This window comes from Stegastes partitus, unplaced genomic scaffold (assembly GCF_000690725.1).
Source record: "Stegastes partitus isolate 25-593 unplaced genomic scaffold, Stegastes_partitus-1.0.2 Scaffold75, whole genome shotgun sequence".
Taxonomy (NCBI): Eukaryota; Metazoa; Chordata; class Actinopteri; family Pomacentridae; genus Stegastes; species Stegastes partitus.
The window spans coordinates 356695-368237 of NW_007577806.1; the positions used below are offsets into that span (position 1 = coordinate 356695).

The window sequence follows — 11543 nt, forward strand, 5'->3', positions numbered from 1 at the left end:
ATGTCCTGAAAACGCATCAGGATGTAGTATATAGTGGGAAAAGTGTCCTGAACAGGTTTAGAGTCAGCTTAGGAAGGTACTTCCTGAAAAAAAACACTTAGTGTTTTGGTCCTGAAAAAAAAAAGTCATACTATAGCATGTCGTTTTTGTCAAAAATGGTCACGTTTCATGGCAATTTTGGTGAGTTTTCGAGTATGTTTAGGGCCTCAAAAACGCGTGTCTTTGGCACGAATAATAATAATAATCCGAGCAGTTCCAATAGGGTCTTCGCACCCTTTTGGGTGCTCGGACCCTAATAATAATAATAATAATCCGAGCAGTTCCAATAGGGTCTTCGCACCCTTTTGGGTGCTCGGACCCTAATTATCTGTTTTAATACATTTGTAAGCAAATGTGAGAAGAAGCAGGAATCTATCTGGTTTGTTTTGTGTCCAGCAGTTTAAAAAAATAACTTTCTGTATCTTTAAACAAAGCAGAACACAGAAATTAAAGATCATGTTTAAATGCATTCGTAGAAAAACTGTTTTACTACATTCATGTTTTATTAAAAGCGTGGAGGAGTCCATCTTCTGGGGAACCTCATACTTCAGAATTCTTTACATCAAACATCATCATCTACACTTGCAGTATAACTTAAACCTCTTAAACAACACACTTCTCATCAGCCTCTTCCACAGACAAACACACATAAATCCTAAAAAGAAACGCTGCTGATGACGATGACGATGATGGATGACATCTGTCACGCTCGCCACACAGCATCCGGCAGTTTCCGCCCAGACATCTTTGGCCAAGGTTGCTGCTGTGTAAGCTGACTCTGCCACTAATCCCTGTTAACATACTGGTATTACATTAAAGGTTACGATGACGCTCTGCCGCTGAAAGTTGAAACGCTCATCTGATGCAATCCCCACAACCTGTCGGCTCTGATGCAACCGGAGAGAGAGCTGCTGGGCTTTCATGTCGGCAGATAATTCACTATCGCACCTCACAGCGCTTTGGTTCATTTTGCTAGAAAGCCAGTGTGTCGACTTGGACCTCAGCGACTTACTGCAGCTGCAGCCAGCTCTGGGGAAAGAGTTGTGCTTTTATGAGTGGCAACATTTGACTTGTGCACGGCCTGTAGTCTTTGGTGGGCTCAGCATCTCTGTGTTCACGTTGGCTTTGATGCTCTTATATCTGACCATCTCTGTGGGACCATAATTCAGTCCGGCTGTAACTGGACCCCCCTCCCCTCCCCTCCCTCTCTTCCTGACCCAGATCCAGAGATCCTCAGCCATTCTCGGCATCCGCTGTCGAGGAGAAGAGGGAACAGCTGGGGTAGCCCCCGCCCACAGAGGAAAAAAATGCCCACTTGGCCTGCTCGACGCCCCCTCATGCCCTGCTCTGTGGGCAGGCAGGGTTATTAATACCCCTGTGAGTAAGTCTGACAGGAAGAGCCAGGTTAGCACACCCCCCGCTCGCTGCCTCTCAAGCAGAGAGGGCAGTTGACCCTCTACCCAGTGGCACATACCAGCCCCCTGCCCGGGCCCTTCACAAGCTGCTCCTCGTAGGGTTTTCAGACAAAAAAAAAAAACCTGAAAAACAAAACGGCCACACCGGGGCCTGGACCTGAGGCCTCATCGCTGTTTGACCCCCGTTAAACTCTTGGACATCACCTGGCCCACGGCTGCAGCAGAGCAGACAGGTTCTGGTCAAACTGGGGCAAAGTTGATGACTGGCCTCTCGGTCGCTCCGTCGAGGGGATCTGCTGCCACCCGGTGGACCAAAAACCAGAAACAAGCTGTCAAAAGAAGGCTCTGAGTGCAGCTCGGTGTCATTTCTGTTTTATTGGTCCCAGTGTTGAACAGTACAGTCACATTCCAGCACACACAGGAATGACGAGAGCTAGATCTCTACCAGAACTGGGGGGACATTAGTAAGTTAGTGCAGCATCAGACGACCGGACGCTTCAGCACAGAACACAATGAGGATTAGTAGTTAGACATCAGTTAAAGGTCCTGAAGCTCCGCCGTCTGCAGGTTCACTCACACAAACCGAGGTTTCTGTTCCTCTGATCTTCAGCATTAATGAACTCAAACTAATGTGAACGTTAGAGTCACTTCAGAAACACAACAGAAGACCTTTTCTCCCAGAATAAGAAAAAACTAATATTATTATAACACTACATATATTGAAGAAAAGATTATCCCCCCCCATAAAATTTAGAATCACGATTCCAATTTTCTTTCTCATTTAATTTTCTCATCTCATTATTTTAGCTTTTCATCATAATTTTGACATTTTTATCTCATTATTTAGATTTTCTTCCAAATTATTCAAATTTCTTTATGCTGTAATTTCAAAATTTACTCTCATTTTATGACTTAGTCACAATTTTGACCTTCTATCTCATATTTTTTTTTAGATTAATTGCTTTGAATGTTAATCTCATTATTTGGACTTCCTGAGTCAAAATTTTGACTGAGGGATTAATCTCGTCTGACTCCAAATAACGACTTATCACGAAATATTTCTATATTCATGTCTAACTTTAGTTTTTCTTTAATTCTTTAACTGGCAGAGAAGGACTTCCATGCATGTCTCAGAAACCCCTACACATCTGTGCCTGCAGAAACACTGAGAGAAGTCAGAGTGCGTTTCCTACGAGCTGAGCTGGATCCACAGTTCACCTTGTTTTTCACGAACTGGCCACAGCTGCACAAATAAACAGCGAGCTGAGCGACAGAGTAGGATGCAGTTGATGGTGATCCATACATAGTCACCTGAGTTAAGCAAAGAAGCGAGGGAACGGGACTGACAAGGGGAAGGACTGAGGGGGGTCCACAGCTGGGTTATAAGTGGTGGCCGTGCTGGAGGGGCTGCCGGGAGGACGAGCCCTCACAGAAGGACTCTCCTCCTTCCTCTTTGTCCTCTTCATCTGGTCTAAGCGCTGGTCTCTTGAACAGCTCGGTGGTTTCTGTCTCATCGAGTCCTTTTATGTCGTTCGGACCTGAGCGTAACGGATTTTAGATCTGCGGATGTAGAAGAGAAATGGTCAATTATTGAACGGGATGTAAGAGGCAGCCGGTGTGTAACACTGTACAGTACCTGGGCGTCTTTTCTGCACTCTGTCTGGTTTGAGAGGTACTCTTGAATTGTGCTTCCAGTCTGGAGTAGATTCCCCCTACAGGCTGCAAACACACACACACACACACACACACACACAGTCCGGAACAAAAACATCAGGCAGCAGCTGCAAAAACTAGGACAGCAGGTCTGACGGCTCAACACCAATCACGACCACATGATGTGAAATGAGACAATAAATCCTGGTCAAACTCACATTTCCAGCCTCCTAAATCACAGCTATGTATTCAAGCACACAAACAGACATGCACCTCTTTAGTATCCTTGGATTTACTCTGCTCCTGCTCTCCAAACCTCATCTTAGTCAGGTGGCCAATGATCTCCACCATGCGACGCTGATCTGGTTAGAAAGACAAAAATAATGAGAACATCTATAAGGCTGGTTCAGCGGGTGCCACGTACTGGATACGCCTCACAGGACGGAGGACCTTTACCTTCTTCTCTCTGAGCGTCCTGGTTGTAGCGCATGGAGCGAGAGCTGTCCCACTTACTTTTCTGGACACTCACTCTGTAACACACACACCGAGCTGTTAACAAGCTTCAAATACACGTACTTACAGGCGTGAGTGTTTAATCTTTGTGTCAGATGGATACATGTTCACTGAGTGTCAACATATTCAGAATACATTTAAAGTTCAGCTTCACATTGTTCGAGGTGTGTCTTTAAGCTACAGTCAGGTGTCCACATAAACAGTGGATCAGGGTTTGCTGGCTGTAATCATTCCTCCTGCTCGTACTGGGCAGCGAGAGATCTCTTCTTAATGTTTTTTCTCAGTGTGAGTGATGAGGACAAAGCGTGCAGTCCTCCTTCAACGTAAAAATACATCACAGGACAGATACACTGGTTCAAACGAGATTACATCGGTCTGATATTAGCCCCATCTGAAAGACACAGGGTGTCAGGTGCAACTACTAATCATTTTCCCCAGCGCACTGGATCCCGGCTGATGATAACAAGCGGCATCTTTAATGTCCACGATGATGACTAACAGGAGCGCAGAGCGTTTTCCCACACACAACCCGAAACATGATAAAGCAAAACGCGCACGCTGAAGGTCGGACATTTTTTTGGGTTTTTTTTCAAACACACCACCTCGGACGTCATCGTTTGTTTACATTCCTGCTTCGGTTCTTGGTACCTTCTTCACAAACATGGTGATTGTGATCAGGTCGAATCACAGGCAGAATTAATGGCTCCTTAAGCTCACACAATGACCATCTTATCAGACAAGAAATAATGTAACATGGCATTAGCAAAACCAGTCATTTCTATGCTGTCTTTTAGAATAAAACTCCTCTTATCGTTGTAAACAGTGTAAAAGAGACAAAGGAGAACAGTGACCTTGGAACATGTCCACTTATCAGGATGGTTTCAGACTGCAAGGCCTCATATTTGCTACATTTTGGAATGTATTTCTACATAGAGGGAGGACAGGGGAGTTTGATCTTCTAATACTTTACAGTTTTGTTTTGTTTTTTTCAAATTCGGTGAATATCTCCTCTATATCTCTGGTCTGCTGGCTCTCAGTTCTGTGTGTGTGCTGAAAAAGAATCCGGTGTTGTTACACAGCCCTGGCTCTGTGAATGGGAAACAAAGAAAGACTGATCCACACAACAACACAGCATGTCCTCTGTACGTTCGTGCTCATGTACAGGGCAGGGGCAAAGAGGGCAAAGAGGGCAAAGGGGGCAAAGGGGGCAACGGGAGCAGGAAGGATGGCGAATCTGGCACATGCTAACTATGTCAATATGCTAACTAGCTAAATATCAACAATCTCTCTCCGGAATCACACAGTGAAAAAGGATCTCTTGTGAGCGGTCCTGGAATGATTACAGCAAGCATAACCTCATTGTATATAAGTGCACCTGACAATTGTTTCAAGAAAAATCATTATCCGTAAGCCGGGTTACTCAGCCAGATTACAGCAACATGCAAGCACCAATATGAGGACATCATTCTTAATAATCTCATGTTTGTAGATGAACTCACATGAAAGGTGTGTTGTCTCTGGTCTGTGACTGAAGGAGAGAAATCAAAACCGTGAATAAGCAGAAACATGATGTCTGACTGTGTCTCTTTAAGTAGATGTTAGAGGCTAAATTCACGGAATTAGTGTTGGTGTAATAAACAAACACATAAATAACTTGTAAGAGTGTCAGCGAAATCTCATCTGTGCATCCAAATAGAAAAAGAGTTACTATGCTGACCTCCACATCTATATTTAAGGCATCATAAGGCCCCAAGTTGAAAACAATAGAGCCTGTTGGACCACGAGACCAAAACAGTGAACACATCTGTCATTTCTGCAGAATTTCCTTTTCAGCGGAAGTGAAGAGAAATATTAATGAAATGTCTGACTCACTTTCTCAGATTTTTCTTTGCGTTGGAAGTTTGGAGACGACATTTGTTTTTTCAGAGGTCTGTGGGCCTTCTTGGCCTTCTTAGCAGCTGGAAACAGAAAAACAAAGAACTCGATGAAAGATGTGAAAGGCATCAGACGCCACCTGCAGGCGGAGAGGAGACGTCGCTTCATTCTCCATTCTGAAAACCGCGATTACTGGAAGTAACGACAGTGACGAGTTATAAATAGAGGAGTTGATGGAAATGTGGAGTGAGGGTGGAACAGTGGTGATGTGCTATATATAGAAGCACATTTCATTATGTGTCCTCACTTTGCTTTTGCCTTCTAAACCAGATTTGAGCATTTGAGCAGCTCGGTGTTGAAGGGAAGCTGCTCTCAGCACTGCCGGGGTCAAAGGAGGCAAAATCCACTGACATGAAATGCAAGCAAACGTGACATTTATCAAGAGGTGATTAATCGAAGCACATGCTAACCTGAAGTCATCATATGTTAAACTATGGAAAGCAGAGCGGGAAAACCCGACTTTATTCTGTCGTTTTTCTCTCTGCATCTTCAGACATGATGAAAAACTCCTTCACCCTTCTAACTCCAATCTAGTGTCAATTCAGATCTTACTTTGATTTCAAGTTTCAAACTGGAGCCCAGTACCTTACAGTCACCTCTTCACACTTACAGGCTGCTTTGGACAAACATATCTGTGAAGAAACTTCAACCTTCATTGAAACATATTTAGTTTCAGTTGCATCACTTTGCTTTGTCTCCAAACCCAAAAATTACCAATCTGGCTCTGAAAGTCAAGGTTTGGACCTATTTTGGACTCCCCCCCTCCTCTCCTCCCCTCAAGAGACTTTCATCTTGTATTTTTACTATTGTTGTGTTTTCTAAGTTTCTCCCACAGCAGCCTGCCAACTGGAAATTGGAGAACGTTGCCTGGATGAAACCTGGGATTGCTGCTGTGAGGAGAATAAACACAAGTGCCTCTTGTGCTACACTCAGCCTAAATCACTTTTTAAAATCATCCATCATATCCGCTATTCATGAGCCAAACTCTCAAACAAACAACATCTACCTCAATTTAAACAAAGACTTACAATAGTCAGATGTGCTCCAGCCGACCTGACTCTCATGCTGTGGCCTTTTCTTTATCTCTCCACACACTGGGTGAGTGTTTCTGAACATCTCTCCAAAGCCACAGGCAGAAACATTGGAGCAGCTATTTCTGGGATTCCAGTCCATGATAAACCACAACCACTGAACATTCAATTTAAGAGTATTACAGGATTTGCATCATCACTGGCGAGAAGGATAATTTTATTAAGCTGTAAACTAGCAGCCCTCTGGCTCTAAGAACTGATGTTTGGGAATACTGACAAAATAATGACAAGAACCTTTCTGACTGTATGTGAGGGGATTTGATTTCTGTGTCCTGAGTGTACTAACTACAAAAAGCTTTGCAAAAACAGACAAACAGACACATATACAGTCAGTACAGTGATAGTATGCATCCCTTCAGTGATTACAACTTAAACCCACTGCTCAGAAATGTCCATGATCACCTGTAGTTAAACTGTCACAACCTTTGCAACATCATTTTCATGGCAACAAAATATATATCCATGATTACTAACGTGAGGTAATGATAAGTATCCCAGACTTTTATTTTACCCTTTTCCATCATTCTCTCCACCCAACTGTTGAGCTAGATGTGAAAATCACAGATGAGCTGGTTGTTGTTATGGATTAACTGGTCCTTTGTTAAAACATTTTGAGAATTACAGTCGTCTCCTCTTAAGACAAGACTGACATCAATCCCACGTCTCTGCAGAAAATACAGTCACAACATGTTTGGCTTAGCAAAAAGACTGGAAGTGGAGGATCTAGCTTAGCAGTTAAATAAATTAATGCCTGTGCTCATTGACCTGATTTGGAATAGTAACGCTTTACAAAGTAACGCACTACTGTAATCACATTACATATTTCTGTAATGCAGTACGGTAACGCAGTACATCCCATTCTGCTGAGCAGCTATAGTTATTACATTGATTTTTTAAAAAAGGTTTAAGTTATTTTATTTGCCTTTTTGCCTTTATTAGATAGGACAGTCGAGAGAGAGTGACAGGAAAGTGGGGGAGAAGAATGGGGGAAGGACTTGCAGGAAAAGGGTAATGAGTGGGACTCGAACCCATGGCCGCTGCATTGGGGACTCTCGCCCCTGTACATGGGTCACGCTATCACGGCACCCCATTACTTTGATTTTGAGGTGGTGTAGCTTACTGCTGGTGTTCTTTTAGATGTGTAGCTCAGCTTTGCACTCTCCATCTTTCTCTATCAAATGCTTGTTGGGCTCAGCGACTTTGCTGTTGGCTATGTGGTAATACTTTACTGTAATGTTTTTTTTATAACTTAAGTAAACGTTCTGAGTATTCCTTCCACCACTGGAGGTATTATGTTGTCATCTCAGTCTTGAGATAAAGTAAGGACGTAAATACTTGTTTTTTTCTAAATGATCAACTCTTCCTTTAAACACTACTGTTGAGCAACATGATCCAATTTGTCACAAAAAGCCACAAAGATGGTCCACCTTGTTTCTTGGACTGCTCCTCTTCGTCCCCCACCTCGTCTTCAGTGACCTCTGACCCGGTGGTGTACTCCTCATCCTCTGACAGGAGCGACTGCTGCCTCTGGAAGAGCAAAGGTCACAGCTTTTAAACAGTGATTGGCAAACAAAGTAGTCTCACGCTTGAGTTTATTTACCTGTTGATTTAAAGCACCATTTAACCACCTTGATGTGTTTGCAGAACACAACAACAAGAATCTCAGCAGATATAATAAAGAAAATGAGGAAAGTCCTACCAGTTGAAGACTCCAGTTTTTCAAAAGGGAAAACTGGTTAAAAAGACAAAGTAGATGAAGTAAGAACCAGAAACAGGCACCAACAGAGGAACATGCTGATAAACAGACACTGTGACAGACTTACAGTGCTGCCGTCTCCTCTCAGTGGACCGAGGAGTGTCGGCTCCAAGAGGACGTCACAGTCCTGGACCTTCTCTGCACCGGGCGGACTCTCCTCAGCTCTGACACACACACACAAACACAAACACACTGAGCATTTCTAATGAGGGCCCCGTAAAATGTTCACATATAGACAGAAATGAAACAATCCACACACACACTCACCCCTCTGCAGGGGGTGTGTGAGACAAACACACTGCGTCTCTGTGCAGCAGCAGGTCATTGAGAACTCTGGTCTGGGCAGATGTCACCTCGTCACAGTTCTCCTCATCAGGTACGTTCACGATGTGGTCTCGCATCTTACAGCCCTGAAAACACAAACGTGCATCAGAATTTAAAGCTGACTGGTGCATCTGGGGGCTGCAGGGTGGTGCAGCTGGTAGCACTGTTGCCAGTTGGCGTCCCGGTGGGGGCAACGGGATCTTTCTGCATGAAGTTTGCATGTTCTCCCCGTGCAGTGTGGGTTCTCTCCAGGTTCTCCAGCCCCCCGAAACCCTAATGAGGACTAAGTGGTGGATAGATAATGGATGGATGGATGGTGCACCTGGGCCAGTGAAAGAGCTGCCCATCAAACCAGACTCAGAAGACAACCTTGGTTAACTTCCAAGCAGACCTTGATGCAATTTTGTGGTCTGAAAGCAAACCACAGCATTTTCTGATATGTGGTTTCAGCACATGCTCGAAGCTATTTCTGTACAAAATGTCTTCATAATCGTTTTTTACAGCAGGCAAAGATTTGTAGCTTAAAAACACAACAATAATAACACTCTGTATGACTTTACATTTACTCCTCTAGGTTTGTTAATGAACTGTCCTTGTAAAAACACACCAAAGCAGAACTAAACTGCTACAGTGTCGTTTTTTTCCCCACTGGTCCAAAACAAGTGAAGCGAACTACAAAGCCAGCTGCCTGAAGCTGCCCCATGAAACAACTGAACCTCCTCCATGTTTCACAGTGGGGAGGATATATTTCTCTTTGTCTTGTCTGTGAACACAGAGCAAAGACCACTACTTTAGTATCATCTGTCCAGGGGAGATTATTGTAGTGTTTTGATCTTAGAGGTCTGCTTGTACTGTTTTGAGGTTTTCCACCATCATTCTGTTTAATCTGGGGTCAGGGTTTCTCTTTTGGCAACATCCAGAGAGGTTAGTTACAATCACATGGATCTTAAACGTCCTGACAGTACTAGCAGCAGTGCTCACAGTGACATCAGGCTACTTTATTAGTCTTTATTTCTCTTTAGACAGGTCTAGTTTCTCTTGATCTACTCCATACTCAGTGTGGCCACACAATGACACCAAGTCTGAGTATGTTTCTCTTCCAACAGGCTGAATGATTGATCATAAGGCTCATGTGATACTAACTGAAGACAACAGTCTACTTGAAATATCACTACTATCCAGTTATTTATCACAACTTGTAATAGGCATCAACATTTGTCCCGGTCGTTTCAGAAGGTCTTTGTAAAGTAAGCAAGAATTCAGCTCATTTCATTTCCTTGTTTTTATCCTGTGGCAAACCAAAGGAATACAGACATGAGTCACCTCCCTTATGGGGACAAAAGTGTCCATCATGTAACTCATTATTACATTTTAGTCTGAAGACAGGGTTCAAGGTTAGCTTTAGCTTACATGGGTAGTACTTGTGCTCAGGATGAGAAGACGGGGAAATTAATTAAATTAAAAGCAATGTCCTTGAAGTGATGGATGTCTGTGTTTGTTCTTACCTTGGGCATCCCAGTGGGGTCAAAGCGGAGAACCCGCTGGTTGCAGCAGGGATACATTCCTGCACCATGCCAGCCTTTTTCTGCACCCATGCCAGGATACAGCACACTGTTGGGGTGGTACTTGCAATGGGTCAGCTCTGCACACACAAACACCTACACACACACACACACACACACACACACACACACACACATATACACACACAGACATACTTTGCGTAATGTGGTTTTTCTCTCAAAACAATACATCAAAACTATTATCTTTCCTCATCACTCTCTAACCTGTTGGCATCGGGAGCAGGTGAGGTAGTTGATAGTACCCCAGATTCTCCAGTAAACTAGGACCCAGGACTTGAGCTCCTCATACAGGCTTGTGATGTATTCATGCACATCCCAGCTCTTCTGTCTGCAAATACACACACACATACACACATGAGCAGGTAAAAAAGTAAAAGTAATTATCTCCTAAAAACCAAATAAAATTCTTCTTGAATGTGTCAGCTATGTGCAATTACGAGTACATAGGTTTTGTCCGATGCTTTGTCCTCTTAAATGACTGCTATATTACCTAGTGTGTGTATAGATGATCTCTCCACGAGGATCAATGTTGATTTTCCCTGGGACACAAGAAATCTTCCTCTCTGTGTCTTTGGTCAGCAGCTTAAGGCACAGACCACACCTGGGACGCATGTATGACAAAGAATAACGGTTAAGGTAGCAGAAAAAAAAAAATGTTTCAAACATATGAAAGAGTAAGCAAAACTAAGAAGCTTGTTCTCACCTGTAGAGAGTTGAGGCATTTCCCGGTGAATCTCTGCTCTGGTAGTTGGGATCGAAGAGACGCTCGATTTTCTTTTGGAACAGTTTGCTTCCATGGTGAAAGGAAATGAAGTAAGAAAAAAAACAAAAACATCAAACATTAGATGCTATTGTATTTTTACACTGGTATGAAAATAGAAAAACATTTTTCAAAAGAAATCCAATCACTGAATTCGCAAGGATGACTCAACATTGCAGGCCTGACTCTTACTTCAGCATCGTCACATTAGCTGCTCTCTGCCACTGAGTACATTCATGTTAATGAGTGCAGTAATCACTCTGATGATTTCAATCACAGGCAACATTTTACTACACAGCTCAATACCTTCCACTCATTTTAATGACAATTTTGTGCTTGTACTTCAGATTTTCAACACACTATTTCCCCGCTGTCCTTTACCTCAGACAGTGTATGATCAGAATTCTTCTTCCACCAGCGGTAAGTGGAGGTACTTTAACCTGACAGAAGTTCAACACAGGTCACGTCAAAGGC

At 43.3% G+C, this 11543-nt stretch overlaps 1 protein-coding gene across 4 annotated transcripts in view; it reads right to left on the reverse strand.

Annotated features, from left to right (window-relative positions):
- Positions 1 to 1810: 1810 nt before the first annotated feature.
- The window catches only part of sanbr (SANT and BTB domain regulator of CSR), a 16538-nt gene continuing 6805 nt past the window's right edge, over positions 1811 to 11543 (reverse strand). For 3 of the 4 annotated variants that reach the window (XM_008276512.1, XM_008276510.1, XM_008276511.1), the window contains 14 exons: positions 11013 to 11099; positions 10800 to 10910; positions 10514 to 10637; positions 10232 to 10384; positions 8670 to 8812; positions 8470 to 8566; positions 8346 to 8378; positions 8074 to 8173; positions 5493 to 5578; positions 5120 to 5148; positions 3564 to 3637; positions 3381 to 3469; positions 3091 to 3173; positions 1811 to 3014 (listed from right to left, as the gene is read on the reverse strand). In XM_008276512.1, the coding sequence (XP_008274734.1) occupies positions 2978 to 3014; positions 3091 to 3173; positions 3381 to 3469; positions 3564 to 3637; positions 5120 to 5148; positions 5493 to 5578; positions 8074 to 8173; positions 8346 to 8378; positions 8470 to 8566; positions 8670 to 8812; positions 10232 to 10384; positions 10514 to 10637; positions 10800 to 10910; positions 11013 to 11099 (1246 nt within the window). In that variant the 3' untranslated portion in view covers positions 1811 to 2977. The remainder of the gene's footprint in view (positions 3015 to 3090; positions 3174 to 3380; positions 3470 to 3563; positions 3638 to 5119; positions 5149 to 5492; positions 5579 to 8073; positions 8174 to 8345; positions 8379 to 8469; positions 8567 to 8669; positions 8813 to 10231; positions 10385 to 10513; positions 10638 to 10799; positions 10911 to 11012; positions 11100 to 11543) is intronic. The other variant, XM_008276513.1, reaches the window with a different exon arrangement.